The 22,129-nt window shown below is 56.0% G+C and overlaps 1 protein-coding gene across 4 annotated transcripts in view; it reads left to right on the top strand.

The window, feature by feature from the left end:
* The window catches only part of Kcnab2 (potassium voltage-gated channel subfamily A regulatory beta subunit 2), an 84,991-nt gene that overhangs the window by 18,655 nt on the left and 44,207 nt on the right, over window positions 1-22,129 (top strand). Inside the window, exons 1-3 of one of the 4 annotated variants that reach the window (XM_076863420.2) lie at window positions 6,742-6,807; window positions 17,489-17,617; window positions 18,640-18,681. In XM_076863420.2, the coding sequence (XP_076719535.1) occupies window positions 17,541-17,617; window positions 18,640-18,681 (119 nt within the window). In that variant the 5' untranslated portion in view covers window positions 6,742-6,807; window positions 17,489-17,540. Of the gene's footprint in view, window positions 1-6,741; window positions 6,808-17,488; window positions 17,618-18,639; window positions 18,682-22,129 lie in introns of those variants that run through there. The other 3 variants (XM_076863416.2, XM_076863417.2, XM_076863419.2) reach the window with 3 other exon arrangements.

The following is a 22,129-nucleotide window of genomic DNA, read 5'->3' as shown; positions in this document are numbered from 1 at the left end:
CACGAGAGAGAGAAAGGGAGCACGCAGTCTGCATGAGCAACTCCAAACAGAAATAAACGAGGCACAAGCAATCTCCAAAAATAGTGCTGCGTTAGAGGCAGCAGCTCGGGCCACGCAGCAGCTGTCCCCAGCTCTGCCTCTGCTGATGAGCAGCATCGTGGAGAGGGCTGGCAAGACGGCTTTACAGTGTTTACTCCGGAAGAGATTAATCAGGCCTGCAATCCGAAGATGAATTGTGAGAAAGCCAGAACAGCCTGAGGATGCTCAGGGTGCCCGGGGGGGCCTCTCACGGCCAGCATGGGGGTTGCTTGGCCAGGGAGGTTCCCCTCCATACTCAGAATGACACCCAGAGGACGAGGCTGTGGCTGGGCACACATGAGACCAGCTTCTGGAGGAACAGAGCAGCAGGGGCCAAGGGCATCGTGAGGATTTGCACTTGGGTCTTCACTTCATTAGGATGGACATCACCTTTTTTAAAACTGTGATCAGAGGTGTGCAGATCACACCTGAGGGCACCTCAGCCCACACCTCCAGCCCACTGCTGGTTTTTGTGAATAAAGCTTTATTGGAACGCAGCGGTCATCTCTGGCTGCTTTTGCACCCTGCCGTTGAGCAGTTGCAACAGGGACTGACCAGCCACAAAGCCTGAAACATCTCTGGTTTCTTTATCATATGCTTAAGCATCCTAGGGAAGCATCTGTCCAGGAACAAGGGCAACTGATGCTGGGTTTGGGTCTGGTGTGGTTTCAGTTTGCTGATGTTTATTTGGGGCTTTAGAGGCATTGTTTTTAAAAAAAAAAAAAAAATCTGCAATACTTTGGTTTGACTTGAATAAAGTAGAGGTGTTGGCCAGGATGTTTAGTCATGTGATCAGCCTCCAGCCCCACCCTACATGCTTCTCAGTCAGGAATGCCCACCTGCTGCCTGCAGGCCCTTGGGCTGTCAGGGAAGGGTCCTCCCACAGTCACTTGGACCCGGCAGGGTCCTCTGGGCCACCTGCCAGGCCCCCCCTGCTGTTCCATTCCCCATCCATCTGGCAGGGGAGCGCAGGCTGACTCCACTGAGCTGGGCGGGAGAGACACCTACTCCTGGGGGTCCTTCTCCTTGGGGTGCACTGACGTTGCCCCATGTCCCTCGGTTCCATGAATCACGGAGAGCTATTTCAAACCTCAGACCATGGCAACGCCTCTACCCCCGGGACAACGGTGCTCTCAAGGGAGGGGATCCTTGCCGCGGACCACAGAGCCAAGCACAGAATTAGCTTTGGCCTTTCTACTTGGCCCGTCTTGAGCATTTGAAATTTCATATGATGTGTCACTGGGCACGTGTCTCCCACAGAATGACACAAGGAGCTTTTTAAACCCAAGGTCTGCGTTTGCATGAAGGCTTTGGGGACCGCTTGCACCCACCTCCACTCAGGTGGGGGCAGGAGGACAGAGATGTCACTGCTGAGCACACACCAGGCCCTGCCAGGGATGCCCCCACCCTAGGAAGAGGCCGCCCGGTGTCCAGTGGATCTACTACATTCCCCTTCCTCCCCCAGAGCCAGGTTTTGAATGGGGACAGACCAAATGCTACCAATCACAATCACACTGCTGCCGAAATGGGTTTGCCTTCTGGGTATCAGTGATTAGAGTGGATTAGCGTGTCAAATCCCCAGGAGAGGAGGTGATGATCCCGTCAAAGAAAAACTCAGCAGAATCCTGGAGCTGTCTGGGAAGTCCACCACACAGGCAAACCAGACCCCAGTAACCAGGAGCGCGCCCAGGACAGCAGCAGGAGCTCCCAGCAGGTCGTCTTGCTTCATCAAAACAGTACACAGACTAAGGAGAAGTCCTAGAGTCAGCACGGGAAGCAAGGATGGTAGGTGGGGCTGGGACCTGGGGCCTGGGGTGCAGCGGAGGAGGGTGTGTCATGGGAAGGGTGTGTGTGAAGCAGGGTGGAGGCGCTGTCCTGGACCGGGATCTGAGGTCTTCTCTACAGAACGCGTCTTGGACTTGCAAATCAGTGCACCTTCAAACCGCCGTGCCTCACGGAGGTTCAACATACGAATTTTCAGCTCTATGATGGGCTTACCACAGCATTGGGTGCCTTTTCAACATAGGACACTTTCAAGTTAGGAGGGGCTCGTCAGACTGCAACCCTGTCGTCGGCGGAGGTGCATCTGAACTCAGCCGTGCCATCCTGGTGTGAGAGGCCAGCAGCCAGGGACCGGGCCCCACACCCGGCGTTGAAGCCCCCGCTCCCCATGGGTGGCTCTAAGAGGCGTGGCTTGGGGAGGTGACCAGGATGCCCAGGGCCATGAAGTGAAGCCCCACGTGGGAGGCTTGAGCTGCTCTTCACCTTGGGCCCTCGGCTCGCGGGAAGAGGGCAGGGACACAGGTGACAGGGACAGAGCTGAGAGCACCTCCATCTCAGTCTTACGTGTCCAGCCTCCAGAGCTGTGAGAAGTGTGTCTGCTGTGAGCCACCTCATCTCTGATGTTTTGTCACGGCAGCCGGAGCCAAGACAAGCAGGCGTGGCTCTGGGCCAACAAAACGTCTCCGGGGACACTGAGATTTGAAGTGCGCATCACTTTTACGAATCATGAAATAGTACCTTCCTTTGGTTTTTTCCTCCCGTTTTAAAATGTGGAAACCTCTCCTAGCCGGGGCTGTGCATAAACAGGCGATGGGCTGGATTTGGCCGTTGGGCTGCAACAGTTTGCTGGCCCCAGCCCAGGGCACGGACAGAGGCCTCCTCCCTCCACTCACCACTGACCTGACCACGGGTCGGGATCCTGGTGCCTCCGTCGTTTTAGGAAGAATGTGGACAAATGCAAACACCCTTGAGAGAGCATGGCCTCCATGTCAGGGTTCCACAGAGAGGCCACTGAAGGCCGGCTGAGCCAGTGGGGCTCTGGACTCTCACTGGAGCGTTGCATCCCTGCTTCCCGGTCACTGGCTAACAACTAACTGACCCCTTCTCAGCTTCCATGTGCAATGGGCACAGTCACCAAGCCAGCCTGCAGGGTTTCATAAGGCTTGGGTGTGACGGCCACGCATCCAAGGCATCGGCCAAAGAGAACTGTGTTGGCTTAAGGCAGAAACCTGGGGCCAAAGGATGAAAAGAAGACCCTTGAGAACAGTGCCCAGCTGAAGAGCAAGGCCAAGAGTCCTCAGACACTTGAAGGCCTGTCACACCTCAGAGGGACTTGATTTGTTATTGTCCCTACCAAGCAAAAGCGGGGAAGCCCATGTCAGATCACACAAGGACCTTATTGTCATCCCAGTTGTCCCCACTGGGACATCTGCTTAGAGTTCCCGAGGCTGGAGGCATCGAGACCCACCAGTACGGGAACTTGCCAAGAAATGTGCATCCTCTCGCGCCCCTTGGGAAACGTGCCTGCCCCTAGTGCAGGCCTGGAGGAACGAGAGTCCCATCAAAGTGGACTTGTTCAGTCCTGTTCCTTGATGGAAATACCTAGATGCGGGAAGAACTGCTGTGCAGTCCCCACTTAGGAGATTTTTGATGGTCCCAAGACCAGCCTTGTTCTGGGGTAGGCTTGAGAGGACAGGATACGGCAGCACCCAAGGTTGATCCAAGAGGCATGTGTCACCTCGTCCTGTATGTGGCCCCAATCCAGCAGAGATGTCCGCCACCTACTGGAAATGGAAGCAGAACTTGGTGCCTAGCCTTGTCTGTAACAGGAACATGCCAGGACAGACAGTCTCCTACATCAGGAGCATAGAACTTTCCGGAAGCCCCATCTTCCCTGTGTCTCAGACCACCCCAGCTAGGAGATGATTCGGGGTCATAGGTGACAGCTGGGCCTGCCAGCAAACGTATCTGCCAAGTTTGCTTCCTAGCTTAAATAGGTCTCCACGAGGGCAGGGGTAGAGCTGCCTGTCGACTGCATCAAGTACTTCCTCTTATTGTCCAATTTTCTTCTTTTTACTGTGGCAGAAGATACATTGTAAGTCTTACTGTTTTAACTGTTTTAAGGACAGTTGAATGGTATAAAGTACATTCATGGTGTGCAGACATCTCCACCGCCCGTCTCCAAACCTCCCGTCACCTTGTAAACCTGAAACTCTGTCCCATGAAACAGCGCCTCCCCACTTCCCCACCCCACCCTGGCCACCCTGCTCCGTGGGTGTCTCTAAGGACCTCCCATCAGGGGGATCCTTCAGTGTTTGTCTCTGGGGTGGCTTCCTTAGCTAATGTCCTCAAGGCCCCTCCACCTGATAGTCTGTGTCACGGTTCCCTGCCTCTTTGAAGGGTGAGTCATGTCCCTTTGGATGGACGTGCCACATCCAGCTTATCCACTGACTGCACCTCACTGGTGGACACTCAGGTTGTCTTGTTGGGCTCTTGTGAATGACACTGCCAGGAACCGGCCACCTCCTTAAGGCACTGCTCCCAGTTCTTCAGGGTGAGATCCCAGAGTGGAATTCTGGGTCAGGTGCTGGTTCTCTTTTCATGTTCCTGAGGAACCGCCCTCCGTTGCCACAGCAGCTGCACCATCTGTGGTTCCAACCAACGGCACACAGGGGTTCCGAACGACTCTCCACATCTCGCCAGCACTTTCTATTTTCTGGGGGGTTTTTGACAGTAGCCACCTGGTGGGTGTGAGGCAGTATCTCATCGCGGTTGGATCTGCAGTTCCCTCGTGACCAGAGACGTTGAACATCTTCCCGTGTGCTTACTGATTAGCAAATTGGCTTTGGGGGAAATGTGTTCCAGTCCTTTGCCCATTTTCCAACCAAGTTGCTGGGTCTTCTCCCGTGAGCCTCAGGACTTCTCTGTGTAGTCTGGGTATCAACCTCTTATCAGACATAGGATGTCTAAGTATCTTCTCCTTTTTTACTGTTTTGTTTGTTTGTTTGTTGCTTTGTTTTTCAGTATCAAGGATTGAATCCAGGGGCAATTAACCACTGAGCCACATCCCCAGCCCTTTTTATTTATTTTATTTATGCATTTATATATTTATTTATCTATCCATTTATTTTTGGTACCAGGGATTTGACACAGGGGATTTTTGCCACTAAGCTACATACCCAGTCATTTTTTTTTTTCTTTTCTTTTTTTTTTTTTTTGAGACAGGGTTTCACTGAGTTGTTCAGAGCCTGGCTAAATTGCTGAGGCTGGCCTTGAACTTACCATCCTCCTGCCTCAGCCTCCTAAGCTGCTGGGATTACAAGCAGGCACCAACATGCCCAGCACCTTTCTTACTGTTGACAGTGTCTTTTAAATTAAGTATTTTTTTTTTTAAGTTGTTTTTTGGTTTTTTTAATGTGGTGCTAGGATTGAACTCAGTGCCTCACACTTGCAAGGCAATGGGCTACAACTCCAGCCAAGTATTTCTTTTTAAAAAATATTTTTTTTAGTTGTAGTTGGACACAATATCTTCATTCCATTCATTCATTTTTATGTGGTACTGAGGATTGAACCCAAGACCCTGCACATGCTAGGCAGGCGCTCTACCTCTGAGCCACCACCCCAGCCCCTAAATTAGGTATTTCTGACTTTGTCACCCAGTATTGGACAGTCGCCTCCCTCCCTGGCCTAAAGTAACTTTAATTAAAAAGAGTTGGCAGGTGTCTGAAGAATTACAATTTAGTTTTAAGGGCCAGGGCTGCAGCTGAGGTTCGGGGCTATTCTGTGTGTCTGAAACGGCAGAGCGGCTGCTGAGCCTGAGGTCTGCTTGGCGGGTTGGGCTTTCTCCCACCCTGAGGTTCCGTAGTCGCTGCGTGGTCTGTGATGATGGCGTGGATAAAGTCTGTGTTCACAGACGTGTTGTGTGCTGGGACTAGAGTATAACTGTGGCCCCCGTTCCCTGCGGATCTGGGGTCACCTGTCCAGGGTCGGAGGTTCAGGGGGCAGTGATGCTAGATGTGCATGAGGACAGAGCCTCAGTCTGAAGCAGAACAGCCTGGGCTCTGGTGCCCGCCTGGCCACTGGTGGCCGGGTGACCTTGGGGGCTATCTGATACTTGTGGACCTTAATTTCCTCTAAAGTGCATTTCACGGTGAGGGCCGGCGGCACACCCCAACAGGGCTCAACATGGGCCCTGCCTCCTGCACCTCCCTCTGGTGTCTCCCTGTCTCTCTTCCATTCCCATTTTCTCCTTCGCTCTTCCTCTTGCTCATCTCCCAGGCCTCTGCTTTCTTACTCAGTGCCCAGCTCAGGGGGTGAGGAAAGCCCCCCACAGTCAGTCTGCACCATCCCCTGACCCTGTAGGGCAGGGGATGGGAGCAGGGATGGCAGCCCCGCCCCGAGTTGTAGGCATTCACAGGTCAGAGCAGAGCCGTGGAGTCAGCCAGACCTGGGTTCAAATCCCAGCCAACTCTTAGTGTGGTGATCTGCAGCATAAGGTGGCTGCAGTGCCCCTTCCCAGGGCTGCTGGTAGCTGCTTGCTGTCCCTTCCTCCCTGCCCTGAGACAGGGGCTCCCAGACTGACGGGCAGGTCTGCCTCTCTTCTGGAGGGGTCACCATGAGCAGGAGGGTGGGGACAGGGCATGCCCTCTCCTGCCCCCCTCCTCCTACCCCTGCTACTGCGCGGCCAGGAGGGTCGGTGGTGCCCAGGCCCTCCCGCCTGGATCAGGGGGCTGGAACCAGAGGCCACACCCTGGCACCCCACGGGCCCTGGTTTGCTAGGCGCCTCCGCTGTGCAGAGGCAGCCCCACGGGGCCCTGGCATGGGCCACGCCAACTTCCTGTTGGGCCTGTGGTCCCGGGCGGTTTGCTGTGCAGCAGAGCAGTGACTTCACCTTCCGCCACAGACACACGGAACATGGTCCCGACTGGCATTCCGGTTCAGGAGCAGGTACCAGGGTGCTTTGGGGATTGTGCCTCCCAGGACGGGTTTGTGTCTGCTCCCTGGCAAGGCTTGGGTGCCCCCGCATGTCCGAGACCCGTGCCCATCCCCCATAGGATGGACACAGCCCGGAGGGAAGCTGCTCCTGCAGACGCCCTGCCCGACCCAGGCCTCTTGTGGCCCTGTGTGGCTTCCTGTCCAACCTACTAGGACCGCAGCAGACACACACACACACAAACACACACACACACACACACACACACACACACACACCAAGCCACTGTTCAGGGGCCAGGCACAGTGGCACTGCGCCGCAGAGGTGTCTGCCTGTGACAGTTCTCCATGGATCTGCTTTCAACCCTGGGCCAAGAGGGAGAGACACAGGGTGATCAAGACCCCTGCAGGGCTGCCCCTGTTCCTCCATGGGAGAGTGGGTGGCAGGCAGATGGCAGAGAGCTGCTGAGCAGTCTCTGGTGGCTCCCAGAGTGGCCTGCCCATCTGTCCGCTCCCAGGAAGCCCTGGCCGGGGACTTCCAGTCTCCGAATGGAGAGAGCAAGGGCCTCTCTTGACAGCAAACATTTCCCATCCCGGGTCTCCCCTCTGCCCCTGGGGCTGAGCGCGGGGCAGGGGTAGAGGGTGGAGGGCCCCTCAGACCTCCTCCACTGCAGCTCCACCCTGAAGGACAGACAGCCTGCAGCGCCCGGCGCCACAGTGTGTCGGCCCCGCCATCGCTCTGCGAGGACAGGGCCAGGATCTCCTGGTGGATCCTCCCTCCCTGCCTTGCTCTCTCCCTCACTTCCCCCCAGCAGGATATGGGTGTGGGGTGTGGGTGTGGTGGGGGAAGAGGGGAGCAGCCTGCTCATCTGCTGTCCACGTGGGGAGGCGCAATGCCACGTGTGCATTGAGCAATGACAGAAGTGGGGGCCGTGTGGCCTGAGCATGTGGTCATGGGGGTCCCAGAGCCGGGGAACACCTGCTACCTCCAGCCCAGAGGGGGCTGTGGGCAAGAACCCCGCAGCTCACCCCAAGTTGCCACAGTACACAGACTGCTGCACAGTACTGGGGTCCCTCTGCCGGGTGCCAGGTGACCCCAGCACAGCACCACACATTGCCACCTGTGGTGGCCAGAGGCCGGGAGCCCTGCACCTGGATGCCCAGGGACCCAGCTCCTCAGACGATGTCCTGGGACCTTCTCTGAGTTCCGAGAACAATCCTGGCAGGACAAACTTGGGGGCCGGAAGCTGCTGAGCCGTTAGTCCCTTCCTCCAGGACAGGATGCTGAGCCAGCTGGGGTCTGAGCCCCCGTTCCCTCTCAGGGAGGAAGGAGGGGGCTCCTAAGCCTGGAGCCCTGGCCCCTGACCCAATCAATAAGCCCAGGCCAAGAGCCAGGGCTCCCGCTCCAGCGGGCAGGTGTGCGTGCGAGTCAGGTGCGGGTCTGGGTGGGCTTTTGTTGTGTAGGGAGACATGTGAACATTGTGCTGGGAAAGCTGGCGGCAATTCATGTGGCATTAATTAGATGTGAATCTGAACTGTCCTTACAACAGGCTGGACGTGGGGCTAGACCTGGGGTTCTGTGCGGGGTCGCTGTGTAGGTTGTTAATAGGAAACCAGCATTTGGATGTTGCTTTGAAAAGGTTAGGTTGAGGATTTTCGTTTATGATCTTTCTAAACATTTTTTATGAGGCACCGATGAGATGTGTTATCAAATGCTCCCTCCAGTGGTCTTGATGTTGAGCTCTGTGGTTGGGTCCAGATGCTTCTTCCGTTGCCTGAATCATGTGACATCCATGCTGTTTAGTGTCAGATTAGCAGGCCCCAGGCTCAGGCCTCAGGAGTTTTGAGGGTTTTTCGGGACAAAAACAGGGGGCCTGGACATGACCTAGGCCCTGGTTACCTGTCCACTCTTCTTCTTCCCCACCCTCCAGCCTGCATCCGGGCAAGCTCTGGGAGGTGCTGACGGGAACTGGGCTATGCGGACCTCCAGCTCCTCCAGGCACCCTTCTAGCAACTCTCTGCTCATTGCCCATGAGCAGAACTGACCCAGTGCACCCAGCTTCAGAAAGAGTGGGCTCCGTCAGAGGGGCCCCTGACCTCCCCAGGGAGGAAGGGTGTGTCGCACAAGCGCCATTCTGTGACTTGTGGTTTCCAGCGGTTACACCTCTTCCTGTCCCTCCATGAGGCCTGCTGTCAGCACCGTGGTTCCTCCAGCCTTGGCCATGTGACGGTCACAGCAGACACTTCAGGGGCCTGGCAGGGTGGATTCCCAGCATTGAGAGGCACCGTGTTCATTGAGGACCTCACTCCACCAGCCCAAGCGGGAGTCCCCACCCCGAGCCCTGAGGCTTTCCAAGAGCCAGCTGGAGGCCTGCCCAGAAGTTAGGAGCCTCTTCCTCCTGGTCCCTCGGTCCTCATCACTAAGTGTCACCTTGCACTGGGGCTTCTCTGGGCTCCGGGACACACATCAGCGAACAGAGACAAGGCTCCCTGCCTGGCAGAGCAGACGCCCCAGTGCTCACAGGAAAGGTGAAGACAGGGGTCAACGTGGGGAACAGTCCATCACTGATGCAGGGACCCCTCTCCCTCGGTCCTAGGGCTGGCCTGTTTTCAGCCATGGGTCCTTGCCACATGGCAATCAATAGTGCACACAAGGTCCTTGCTCTGAAGTCCTCCGTGGCCTAGGGATTGGCCTTGTGGTGATTTTGAGCTTCCAGGACAATTCAGAATTGGGATGCAGCCACAGAGAACCCAAAACCCAGAGGGGCCACCGTGACACCAGAGCAGGGTGGTCATTCCTGTGTGTGGCCGGTCACGTTTACAAAAGATCAGCCTTTTCTGGGAAAGCAGAAGGGACAGCAAGTTTTCTGACAGGAAGCCAAGAGCAGGGAGAGCAGATATCAGAGCAAATACAAGGGCCCAAAGAGAGAGCTTCCTGAGAGCGAGACAGCGCTGTGAGACACCTGTGCCTTCTGAGAGGCACCCGGTCCAGGAAGGAGGCGCACCCAGGCCTGGGCCAGAGCCCCCGTCCAGCTCCTGTGGCCCCTGCTGCGCGCTCTCCCCACCCGTCAGCACACGGAGCCCTTTTCCTGCATGAAGAATCTGCAATGGGAGGTGGAGACATTTGCCAGTCCCCACACCAGCGGGTGGCAGAGTCAGGACTCAAGCCCAGGGCCAGCAACAAAGCCCAGGTCTGACCCCCTGGCAGCCCTGCCTCCCTCTCCAGCACCTGGAGTGGTCCTCCTGGGTCACCCAAAGAGAATGGGACCCTGTCACCAGCCCTAGTAGAGGGCAGAAGTGTGTGATACCTCAGGCAGGGTTTTAGAAAGTCTCTCTCCAGTGCTCAGAGGACTGACCCTGGATCGAGAGCCTGTGCTAAAGGAGGGTGCCAGCCAGCGAGGCAGACACATGGCCTTCTCTGGTACCCAGAGCCAGCTCCCGCTTTCCCATGGCCAGTTTCATGTTAGCAGGATGAGCCAGCAGCACTGGCTCCCTGGAGGCCAGGGGAAGCTCTGTGACTTGTTCCAAGTGATCCCTTCACAGGGAGCATTGGTCCACCACACCTTTGGGGGTGAGAGGGGGCTGGCTCTGTGTCACAGGGGACCCAGTCAGGCCAAATGGCAGGTGTTCTGCAGCATGTGTGTCCCATGATGATGTCAGGGAGTCAAGAACTAGTCTCCAACAAGGGCGAACTGGTGAGCTGTCCTCTCTGTTGTTGGCCAAGTGAGTCGCAGGGCCACAGCAGGCAGGGCCTGGAGTGTACTCTGCCAACTGTATGTGTGTCACACAGCCAAGAGCATGGGTCCCAGGAGAAGGGAGGCGTTGGGTCAATGACTCGACCTTATACCCTCCTCCTACGCAGCTCAGCCAGCCAGGACATCAGGGTATCAGAGGACATCAGATGCCAGGACGTCAGAGCAGCTTAGCCACCATCCAGGCCAAACCAGAAGGGTCTGGTTTATCTTGAATCTCTGCCTTGATTCCTGGGCACAGCCTGACTTCCCTGTGGTTTCCTGGCTTGCACAGATCCCATCTCCAATGCTTAGGGGAAGGCGTCAGAGAAGGAGCCTCTGACGGCTCCTGCTGTAACACTGGGGCGTGTGTCCCCAGAGTAATGCAGTCATTAGTCCACTAGAGAAACTGGGCTCCTGTAGGCTAGGCCCCCGTTCTGTGGGTGAGGAAACTGAGGCTCAGAGAGAGTGAGAGAGCCCACACATCCCGGTCAGGCTCCTTCTGGGTCTTCTGTGACCCTGGGTCTTTCGCGCTGTCCTGTCCAGTCTGCTGCCCTCCCTCCTTGAGTATGTAAGGTTCTTGTCCTTACCTAAGATCATGTGGCAGGTCCATTCCCAGAACACTGCTAACCCCAATCTCACAGCCAATCCCAGGCTGGCCCCAGGGGCCCAGGAACCAGAGCAACACAGCTAGGAGGGATCAGGGGCCCTCGGTCAGGCCCTGGAGTCGAACAGTGAGGTCTTCCTGGAGCTGGTTTTGACAACAGTCTGAGGCCTCCAGGAATCCATCTTGGTGTTTTCTTTCCATTTGAACTAGACTTCCTCTCCTCCCACTGACTCTGCCCTCGGGGCCCAAACCAGCAACACATTTGGCCTTTCAAGAAAAGCAACAGTTGAGAAAATAGGACCCAGACATTCACACACCTAAGAGAACCCTCCTTAATTCCTGGGTAATGACAAAGAAGGGCCCGAGCTGTGTCCTGGTGAATGCCCCCTGACAAGTGATCAGACCTGGCCCCGCCCACGAGAGCAAGCTCGTGTGCACACCTCCTGCTTGGATGCGTGAGACACCACCTTGCTAAAAAGGGTTGCTAAATCTAATCCTCAGGCAGCAATGAGACAGATCAGAACTGAGGGGCAGAACCTTTCAAAAGGTCTCAGTGTCACGGGAAATGTGAATGAAGAGGTGGTAAAGTGGGAAGGGTGCTTCTTGTGGGTCAGAGGGGCTGGAGAAGCAGCAGGGCCAGGTGGGATTCCTGGTGGATCCTGCATTTGTTTTAAGTCTAAAACAAGATGGAATAATTGGGAAATTGGAACAGAACTCATCTATTGGGTGACAGTGAATTAGTTATCTTAAGTATGATGATGATGATAATGTGGTTGTGGAAGACAAAGTTCTCAGAAGATGTGTGCTGAGGTCACAGATGAAGTTCTGGATATGGCTGCTTATTTTCAAATGGTTGAGAAAGTGTGTGTGGGTGTGTGGGTGGGGGTGGGTGTGGGTGTGTGGGTATGTAGGTGGGTGGGTGGGTGTGCACACGCAGACCTGGAGGGTGGGGAAAGCAGAGGGAAGAGAGAGAGTGCATACATTCCCTAAAATGTAAACCTTTGGTGCTTAGGTTGAAGAGTGTGCGGGTGTTTGTTGCTATTCTGGTTGTTTTCAACTTTTCTGAAGTTTGAAAGTTCCCAGAATAAGATGGAGAGGGGCTTGGGTTGTGGCTGAGTAGTAGAGCACTGGCCCAGCACACATGAGGCATTGGGTTCAATCCTCAGCATCACATAAAAATGAAATAAAGATCTTGTGTCTACCTACAACTAAAATAAATTTTAAAAAAATAAGATGGAGAGAAGGAAGAAATGCCTTAGCTGGAGCCCCCTGGCCGTCCTCCCTCACCTGCTGTCCCTGCCAGTAGACCGTGTACAGGGCAAGAGCAGGCATTGGTTTAACATCTTTCCTCCTGGGCTCAAAGCATTTTCACATGCTGCTTCTCTTTGATTCTGTGCAAAAAGTTTGAGCAGACCTTTGTAAAGCTCCGAGCTTTGGTTCCTCCAAATATAAACCAGGGAGAGCTGCTCAAGGTCACACGGAGACCAAGTAGAACCATAGGAGATGGGCAAAGCCCAGACTTTTACCTCCAACCTAGATCCCAAACCCAGCTCCCCTCCTGACACTCCTGGGCTGGTGGATTGGGAGACAGTTTCTAAAGCCTGTCCTCCTGAGCCCTAAGGGTGAGGGACCCAGGGACACCCAGCTTAGCTCTGCATGCCTCCCTCTGGTGCGGGAGCCACCGTGCCAAGCTGGTGTGCTCAGCATCCCCACTAGGATGTCAGCTTCATGGGGATTGGCTACTTGGTGGGTGCAGTCATTCCTGATTGGAGGGTGGCAGCTGCTGAGCCAGGAGGTGGGCTCTGGGCAGATTGGCTCCATCCATGCATCCTGCATCCTGAATGCAAAGCAGAAGCTGTGGGAATCTCATCAGCCCCTCCCTTCCCCTGTGAAGTGGCAGAGGGGGTGGGCTGTGCTATGCCCCAACCCCGAATGGACAAGACAGGCAGTTCCTCATGAAGTAGACTTCAGAGTGAGTCCAGCATCCCCCTGTGGCTGTGGACTGGGGGGCTGGCTGCTGGCTCAGAGGGAGCCTGACCTCAGGGTCAGCACTTCTGGGAGTCCAGGCAAGGGGTTGGGGTGGGACAGGTGTCTTCCGGGAGAACTTGCTAAGTGGCAGCGATTATCCCTCCACCTGCAGCTGCGCTGAGCAGCCCCACTGGACAGAGCTGGCATTGAACTCTCCCGAGGAAGCTGCCCTGATCCCCAGGCATGCGGAGCATCCCCACACTGGAGCAAGGGTGCCGCCTGCAGGAACACAGACCGCCCAACCCGAGATCCTCTCCTGCACGCTGTCCATGGGCCTTCAGCAGGCTGAGCTATGGTCATTCACTCATTCATCCAGCAAACTCCTCTGAGTGTCTACCATGGAAACACCACAGACAAAATCCCTGCCTTGCCCCTTCCGGCACCTGGGTGGGGAGAGAGATCGTCCACAGGACAAGTGAGTGAGCTGTAAGGAATAGAGCAGGTGATAATCTTGAGGGAGAAAAATAACCCAAGAAGACAGGGCTGGCCATGTAAGACACCGTGTCCATGGGGACCTCCTTGGAAAGGTGACCCTGGTTTACAGAGGCAAAGGCAGGGCCATGGTAGGTCTCAGGGGTCAGAAGCCAAGTCAGGTGGGAGGAAGAGGAGTGGGGGATGCCTGAGGAGGGACACTGGGCTGGAGGATCCCCAGGGAGTGTGGCTGAGCAGAAGGAGCAAGGCCACAGCTCCAAGGGGTGGAGCTGGAGGGCTCTGGGGAGGGGCTGCCCCAGAGACCAGGGCTGAGATTTGGGGTTTACTTTGGATAGAATGAAAGCCATCGGAAGTTGTGCACAAAGTGACACCCTGATCCGAAAGGGTCAGTCTTGCTCCTGTGGCACAGAGGAGACCAGGCAGGAAGCTGTGAGGCCTAAGCCGGGGAGAAGGGACATGCGGGGAGAAGCATGGGGCTTGGTCAGGGGTGGATGAGGCAGGTGTGTAAGGGGAAGCGGGAGTCTGGGTGACTCCAGGAACTAACCCCCAGGAGGATGGTGCTCTGCCCAGTTGTTCTCTGGTCATGGGAAGAGCAGCAGCAGGTAGGGCCCATCAGGAGCTGAATCTAAGGATCTCTTTCCGCATCCCCATGGCGGATGCTCAGGGAGCTGAATAAACCACGTGGGTGCAGGGGTTGACGGGGTGGAGACAGAGACGTGGGGTCTGCAGAGCAGAAACGGAGTTCAGAAAAGCAAACAGATTCACCGCCAGACCCTGGGCAGCCACCAAAGTCAGAGGTCAGAGAGATGAACAGGAAGCAGCTTGTGGACAGAAGGAGTGGACGAAGAGCACAGAGAAGCCCCAGAGGGTGTAGGGTCCTGCCGCAGAGGAGGGAGAGCCGAGGACTGCTTGTCTGCCAGAGCCAGAGGGAGGAGAGGAATTGCAGACCAGTGAAGAGGTGCTTTGGAGGAAATCCCCTGTGAATAGACGGAGAAGACAGTGGTCCGGGAGACTGCTTTTCAGATGGGAGGAATTCATCCCGTGCAGATGGCCGCACTCTGTGAGAAGGAAGACCCTGCTCAGGACGCCCTCGAGTGGGCTGGCTGGGTGGATCAATGGTGGTCCCCTTGGGTGGGGGAGACAGCAGCCCAGCACAGGGTCCCCACACGGTGGCATCTCTAAAGGCTGGAGGGTGAGTGTTGTGGACTTTGCTGTGACAGTCCCTGCTGCAGCTGCTCAGCCCTGCTCAGAACAGTACAGTCCCTCAACAAATGGGCACAGAGACGTGCCAATAAAACTATCCGCCAAAGTAGGCAGCAGGCTGGACTTCACCCCCAGGAACCGGGTGTAGGACCTTGTCTCCAGGCCAGTGGCCCTCAAGCATGGTCTCTGGGTAGCAGCATCTCTGCTGCCTGGGAACTCAGTGGAAATTCCAAACTCCTGGTCCCACCCACATCCGTGGAATCAGCACCAGTTCAAATGCAGCTGGGTTTGTGATTCTAAAATTCTGGAAGTTAGCCAACCTTGAGTGCCACACTGGGCAGCCAGGGAGAATGGAGTGTGGGGTAGGCCATGCACCTTGTTAAGGGTTCCGGTATCCAGGCCTCCGTCCTGCCCCCCGTGCTCCCCTTTGGCTGTCTTCCACGGAGCCCCTGGGGACAGCTGCTATGGCTGGCCCTTTGCAGCACCCTCTGCTCTGTGGCCATGGATTCCTGGCCATGACCCTCACCCACTGGGTGTGCTTCAGGGCCTGGGATGCCATTGCTCACCTGGCAGCCCCCAGCCCCGACACCCAGCGGGGCTGGGCAGCATTTTGTGCATTAAGGGACTCTGACTTAAAGCTCAGCATCATCAGGAGTTTAGCGACAGCTTTTAAATGACCGCAGTGAGATAATGTGATTTCACGCTTCTGAGTCATCTAAGGGAGTGAGGTGTGTGAGCCGCTAATGGGCTCAGAAGAGAGACTGCCCTTGAGGCCCTGTGCCCCCCGCCCTCCGTCCACAGGAACTCAACTGCCCCAAGGCCAGGGGAGCAGCCACTGTCCAAGGAGGAAGTTCTAGCCAGTTCTTGTGCCCAGGGAGCAGCACCTCAGCAGGCTTGGGCACTGGGTCACATCCTGCTCATGAGCCAGTGAACAGCTTCCTGCATAGACCTGGGCAGATGGGCAGATGGCTGGTGCCTCTGAGTGCTGGTGGCCCTGAAGGACCCTCAGGCTAAAAGAGAGAGGTGACGGGGAGGCCTCTGGTGTCCACTGGCCAGGCTGTGTGAAAGTGCACATAGAGGGGCCGGGGAGAGGTTTGCCCAGGATCCTGTGGGGGCACCTTCGTGGGGGCTGGTATCAGCCAAGCATCCTCGGCTCTGATTTTAAAGATTTAAGTGCATTTTTTATTTCATTTCATCATTGAATTCCAAATGAGGTCCCTTAAAAACAGTCTCAGGGAACCATCACCGACCCCATGACTTTTCCTGTGGCGCGTCTTCCTGGTGTCGCCGTGTTTCAAGCAGGAGCGTTCGCTTGGGCTCAGGCCCCTCACTCAGAGCAGACCTCAGTTACGAGTGGGACCTAGACCGAGCTGTGTTGACCAGTGGGTGGAGAATATTCCAAGGGGGACACCTCCTGGGGACAGGAGGTCTCTGCTCTGAGAAAGGAAGATGAGGGCTGGGGACGTAGCTCAAGCGGTAATGCGCTCGCCTGACATGCGCGGGGCGCTGGGTTCGATGGGCATCACATAAAAATAAAATAAAGATGCTGTGTCCACCGAAAAACTGAAGAATAAACATTTAAAAAATCCTCTCTCTCTCTCTTTCTCTCCCTCTCTCTCTCTCTCTTTCTCTTAAAAAAAAAAAAAAAAGGATGGACAAAATCCCCCCCGTGGGCTGCCTGGCACTGCCAATTTCAGGGGTCTATTGGAGTGGACAGGGCTGTGTGTTGATCCCTTTGCCCATGGGAAAGGGACCACATGAATTTGGGTCAGGGACCTTCACCCTTTCAGAAGGCAGGGTCTATGGTAGACACAGGGACGCAGTAGGGAGAGAGACTTCCCCTGTCCAGAGAGGGCCAGAGCACCAGGGAGCTGAGCACTAGGGCATGACAGCCAAGCTGCCAGTGCAAAGGCCCCGGGGTCCTGGGCGTGGCCTTTGGGGAAGGCCCAATCATTGCCTGCCTTCCAGCGCTGTAACAAATGACCTCACACTGGACAGTCATGGGAAGGCTCAGCTGGGGAAGGATTCCCTGATCTGTGGGCTGTTGGGCTGAGGCCTCGGCTCCTCTAGCTGCAGACCAGAGGTCACCCTCAGTTCCTGCCACATGGGCCTCTCCCACATGGCTGCTTGCTCATCGGAGCCATCGAGGGAGAGTCAGCTAGCAAGGTAGAAGTCACAGTCTGTGCTCCCCACTCACAGAAGTGACGACAGCCCCATATAGTTGTAACCCCCATGTGCTGGTGAGAAGCAAGTCACCAGACCCAGCCACCCTCAGGGCCTAGGGGGCTGTACAGAGAGGGAGTCCCAGGCCCAGCTCACTGGGGGCCTCTGACAGTCTTCTTACAAGCTCGGGGCAGCACCGGAGGCTGTCATGGACAGGAGGCAGGACCAAGGGTACCCCTAGGGTGACTGCAGGTGGCAGCAGTGCCCTTCCTGGGAGAGGAGACTGGCTGAGAAGCACAGACCCTCCAGTTCCTGCAGGGTGGCAGAACTTGTCATCTCAGAGAAGCCGGGGCCCTGTGACAGGTCAGGGGGAATGGTGGAGTGGACTCTCAGAGTCCTGGCCCCTTGTCCTCAGCCCACACAAATGCACCGCGAGCACAGACAGCCTGTGGGCCTCTGGGATCATAGGAGCTCCTGGCCAAATGTGGCTGATCTTTTGTAACCACCCCTCCCCACTCTGCTTTTCTTCCAGAACTTTCCCTCCGTGAAAAAGCAAGCAGGTCTGGACCACTGAGGCAGGCTCCATGTATCCAGAATCGACCACGGTCTCCCCGGCTCGGCACTCCTTGCGGCAGACGGGCTCCCCCGGGATGGTCTACAGGTGACTCCCACCCTACCCCTCCCTGCAGGGGTCCCCGAGACCAAGACCTTCCCTGGGGTGGGGGGGGAGGACTGAGCAAGGCCCACAGGACTGAGAGGCACACGCGCTGCTCATTCTCCAAGGAAAGAAGGCAGGCTCTTGAAAACCAAAATGGAAAAGAAAAAGCAAAGGTTTTGCAGGTGGCGCCGAGCCGGGACAGATTCCTTTCTGGTCCCCAACTTCCAAAGTGCTCCCCTGGAGGATAACAGAGGCCTGGCGGTGAGCCGAGGCCCTTCCCGGCTTCCGTTTCTCACAAGTCACGGCTCATGCGTCCTCCGTGGTCCCACATGTCCCCCTGCGCTCACAACCTCACAAGCCTTTGTGGAGCCACGCTCGCCTGTTTACCAACCCTGGAGAGACTGTGGGCAGCCAGATGCTCCCAGGGCAACTTGGCCTCCTCCACGGAGGCCACTCCCAAACCGGCCCGGGTGTGATCTGCGCAACAGGCAGCCCTGAACAGCAGGGGGCGCTGGGCGAGAGCTGCCGACTTGGGTGGGGGCAGGGAGCCCCAGTGGCAGTGGCCCTGTGGGCACTGGGCCGTCAGACCTTCCTAGACAGCTGTTAGGGTCTGAGGCCGTGCGGGTCCACGGGAGCCCAGGGCAAGTGATGCCTGTCCTGAAAGGACTCAGTAGCCAGAGGCAGCAGGCTGACCTCTTGACTGGAGAGTTTCTAGTATTCTTTTAAAGCACACTGAAATCCAGACAGACCCTCTCCCAGAGACTTACCATGGGAAATAAGGGCAGGTGCAGGACCCCTTGCATGTCCAGACAGATGGGGCTCAGGCCCTGCCTCTGTGGCCACTGGGTGGCGCTGCTGCAGAGCATTTGGTACCCAGGCGCATCCGGAGCAGGCGGAGGGGGCGGGCCAGGCCTGCGGGTATTGGTGATGCGTTCTGTGTTGGCACTTGTCTGTGGTTGATGCCAACTCTGGACTATCTTCTCTCCTCTCTCTTTTTTTTCTCTTTTCTCCATTGCCGTCCGAAGTACTAGGTATGGGAGCCCCAAAAGACAGCTCCAGTTTTACAGGTAATGAGTTCTTCGTTTTCTCTTGAATACAGACCTGATAGGGCGGGGAGTGGGTGGGAGGACTGTGCCCACACACAGGTGACACCAGGGCTCTGCCTCTCTCAGTGTAATGCCTGACACAAAATGTGCGGTAGCCTTAGTTGTGCGTGTGAGTCTCCTAGAGGTTGGCTGTTGGTTTGACCAAATGGTCTTCTGGGCTGCGTCGCTCTCAGCAGCCCTCCTGTTAGCCCTGCACTCACCAGCAGCAGATGGCCACCTTGCCACAATCATGGTCTTGCGCTTCTGTCACCAGGCCACAGGCTCCCTGGAGAGCGCATGCCCATGCATTCTCCCTTCTGCCTGAGGATCTGGGCTGACACCCACAGAGCTCTTGGGTCCATTGAGATGGATGCCTTCTTGGGGTGTGCGGTACCAATGTGGCTTGGATCATGTCAGGATGGACAGTGTCATTCTCCTGTTGTGCTTCCCCATTGGCAAATTAGAAAACAGATGTTTGCCTGACAAGAAATTGTGCCCAGAGGGATGTGGCATCAAGAGGTCCAGGCATGTGGCCCAGCAGGGTCCTGTCTGTCCCTCCCTCTGGTCTGCCTCCCTCACCAGTAAGCCGGGCACACACCAAAAAGATTCATACTACTTCCTGGAGGGTTTCCAAGTTTAGGAAGCAAGATCTCGGAGTTGTGCTGAAGCCGGGGGTCAGCGGGGTCTGCCAGCCTCAGCACCATGGAGGGATGGGGTCTTGGTGACAGTTCCCTGTGTTGCCGCTTCCCTGTGTTGCAGACCTGGGAAGTCTCTCTGTCCAAAACCAGCTCCAAGTGCTGTGCACACCCACCAGACGTGGAGCTGAGGAGTGTGTCTTGGTGCACAGAATCTGGGGCTGTGGGTGCCAGGGTCTGTGCTGGGTTTCCATACGACTTTCCTCTCTACCCCAGTGGTCTCAGCGCCTCTGAACATGACCGTGGACCTGGGCACCCAGTGCTCCTGTGAGGTCTCATTCCTTACCGGGAGCTCCAAAGAGATGGCTGACTCTTTGAATCTACTGAAATTTTGGTTAAATAAGATTTTTTGCCTGAATTGGGGCTTGTAAATGCTTTTTTTTTTTTTTTTTGATAAGTGCTTATATCGTCATTTACATCTGTCTTGCGTAATACCTTAATGAATGTATGGGGTTGGTCCCAGAAAGATTCGACCAATGAAGCCACATTCACACCTGACCTGCACCCTCAGGGAGCACTCTCAACCCAGAAGCGGCAGGAGACACAACAACGGGCGGAAAAATCCCAGCTGCACACTGGCCAGCCCAGAGAGCTCTCCTTGATGGGACCACAGAGCACAGAGACTGTGCGAATAACAGAATCTTGTGCACCACTAACTGGTCCTCAGAACAAGGGTCACAGGACGTGTCCCGTCATCCAGCCCCGGGAGCACCCTCGTCCTCTGGAGGCCTGCCTTCCCTGAGGGAAAGCTCTGAAGACCTCCTCACAGCCTCTCAGTCCACATTCCATGCCCACAGGTCCTGGCCACCCTGTTCTTTGGGTCTCTGATGCTGTCCTTCACGTGCACCCTCAGGTGCGGCCTCCGATGATGACCTCGAAGGGGAGGGGTCTTTATTTAACAGGCTAGATGCCACTCCAAGTAGGGCACCCCTTACACGGCACTAAGCATGGCTATCGGGGAGCTACTGGAGTTACTTAAGACTGGCCCTCTGATGAGCAAAGGTGTTCAAGGCAAGTGCCCACCCTTGAGTAGCTCCCAGACTGGTAAGGGAGTAAGACCCTGTATCAGTCAGCACTCACAGACTGTTCCATAACAAACGTCCCCAAAACAGTACCTGGCAGTTTTCATTTCTTTCTTGCTTGTATATCTGTCCAATTAGACTTTTTTTTTTTTTTAAGAGAGAGTGAGAGAGGGAGAGAGAGAGAGAGAGAATTTTAATATTTTATTTTTTAGTTTTCGGCGGACACAACATCTCTGTTTGTATGTGGCGCTGAGGATCGAACCCGGGCCGCACGCATGGCAGGTGCGCGCGTACCACTTGAGCCACATCCCCAGACCCCCAATTAGACTTTTTAATTTTTAATTTTATTTATTTTCAGTATTGGGATGAAACCCAGGATGCTCTACTACTGAATTACATGCCCCAGCCCTTGTTATTTTTTGATGGTTTGTTTGTTTTAGTTTTGAGACAGGATCTCACTAAATGGTCCAGGGTGATCTCAAACAAGCAATCCTCCTGCCTTGGCTCCTGAGTTGGGATCACAGAGCGTGTTACCGTGCCCAACCCTGTTGCTGGTCTACCTGTGGGTGGACTACAGTCAGCTGCTCTAGGCTAGGCTGGACTGGGTTTGTCTCCAAGGTGCAGGTGGACCCAGCGTCCTCTCCTCTTGTCCTTCTTAACCAGGCCTGGCCTGGCCCAGTACCCCATGGCGGGGGAGCCAGAGGAGAAACAGAGTGTGCCCTGCCTCTCGGAGACGAGGAACAGAGCACGGGCAGTTCTGCTCCTAGCAAGACTCGTGACCCTCACCCCTCCCAGAGTCAAAGGGCAGGAAAATATCTTCCCCCACCTGTGGGAGGAACTAGGAGTCACATGGCAAAGGACACGGATACTGGGGGGCCAAGGAGTGGGGACCATGACCCAGTCTACCCCAGAACTCTAGCCCAGAACTCCAGCACTGTCCAGAAGGTCACAGAGCTGCAGAGTCCCCAGGAGGGTGACTATTAGTGCCCCAGGGGTCACACCCTGGGCCCAGGCCAGGATGTATGCTCTCAAGAAGGGCTGCCCTGCCTGCCTGGAGGCCATGGCAGTGGGGTATCCAAATGCCCGACCTCCGGGGCCTGGCCGCTGAGAGCGCTGGCAGCGTCGGACACATCACGTGTGGCTCAGCCTGCCAGGGGCTTCCTCGGGTGCTGAGGGGAGGCCTTGCCACCCAGCCCTTTGCTGTGGGTGGTGGTCACATGCCACGGGGACCTAGCTCCCCTGCTGCAAGCACACTTTTTGAGTTCGGTAGTGAGCTGCATCGCGCTGAAATAACAAGTAACACAGCCTGACCCCCCACCCCCAGGGGCTCCGAGAGCCCTTGCCTCTGACACACCAGTGGTGGAGGCAGCGAGGGGCCAAGGGAAGGGTCCGAGGGTCGGACCCCCACGTTGGGTTGCACCCCGACCCCATCTACCAGGAGCCGGCTGTGCCAGGCTGCATCGCGGAAACTCACTTCCCGAGCTTTCAGGGGAAGCAGCGATCGTGAATAATTCAGCTGCTTCCACGGAGACGAAAATGCCCTAATAGAACTAATGCACTCGCTGCCTCCAGCCGCCCCGTGGGACTGCCTCATTCACCGCTTGCTTCTGACGTTCGCAGTGACACTCCCTAATGAAAACGCTGCACCAGATCCTTAGATCCCTAATAACTAGCCTGTGGCCCTTTTAACAAGCAGCCGCCCAAGGAGGCAGG

The sequence above is a fragment of the Callospermophilus lateralis genome, chromosome 7, assembly GCF_048772815.1.
Source record: "Callospermophilus lateralis isolate mCalLat2 chromosome 7, mCalLat2.hap1, whole genome shotgun sequence".
Taxonomy (NCBI): Eukaryota; Metazoa; Chordata; class Mammalia; order Rodentia; family Sciuridae; genus Callospermophilus; species Callospermophilus lateralis.
This window is presented reverse-complemented; position numbering and strand designations above follow the sequence as displayed.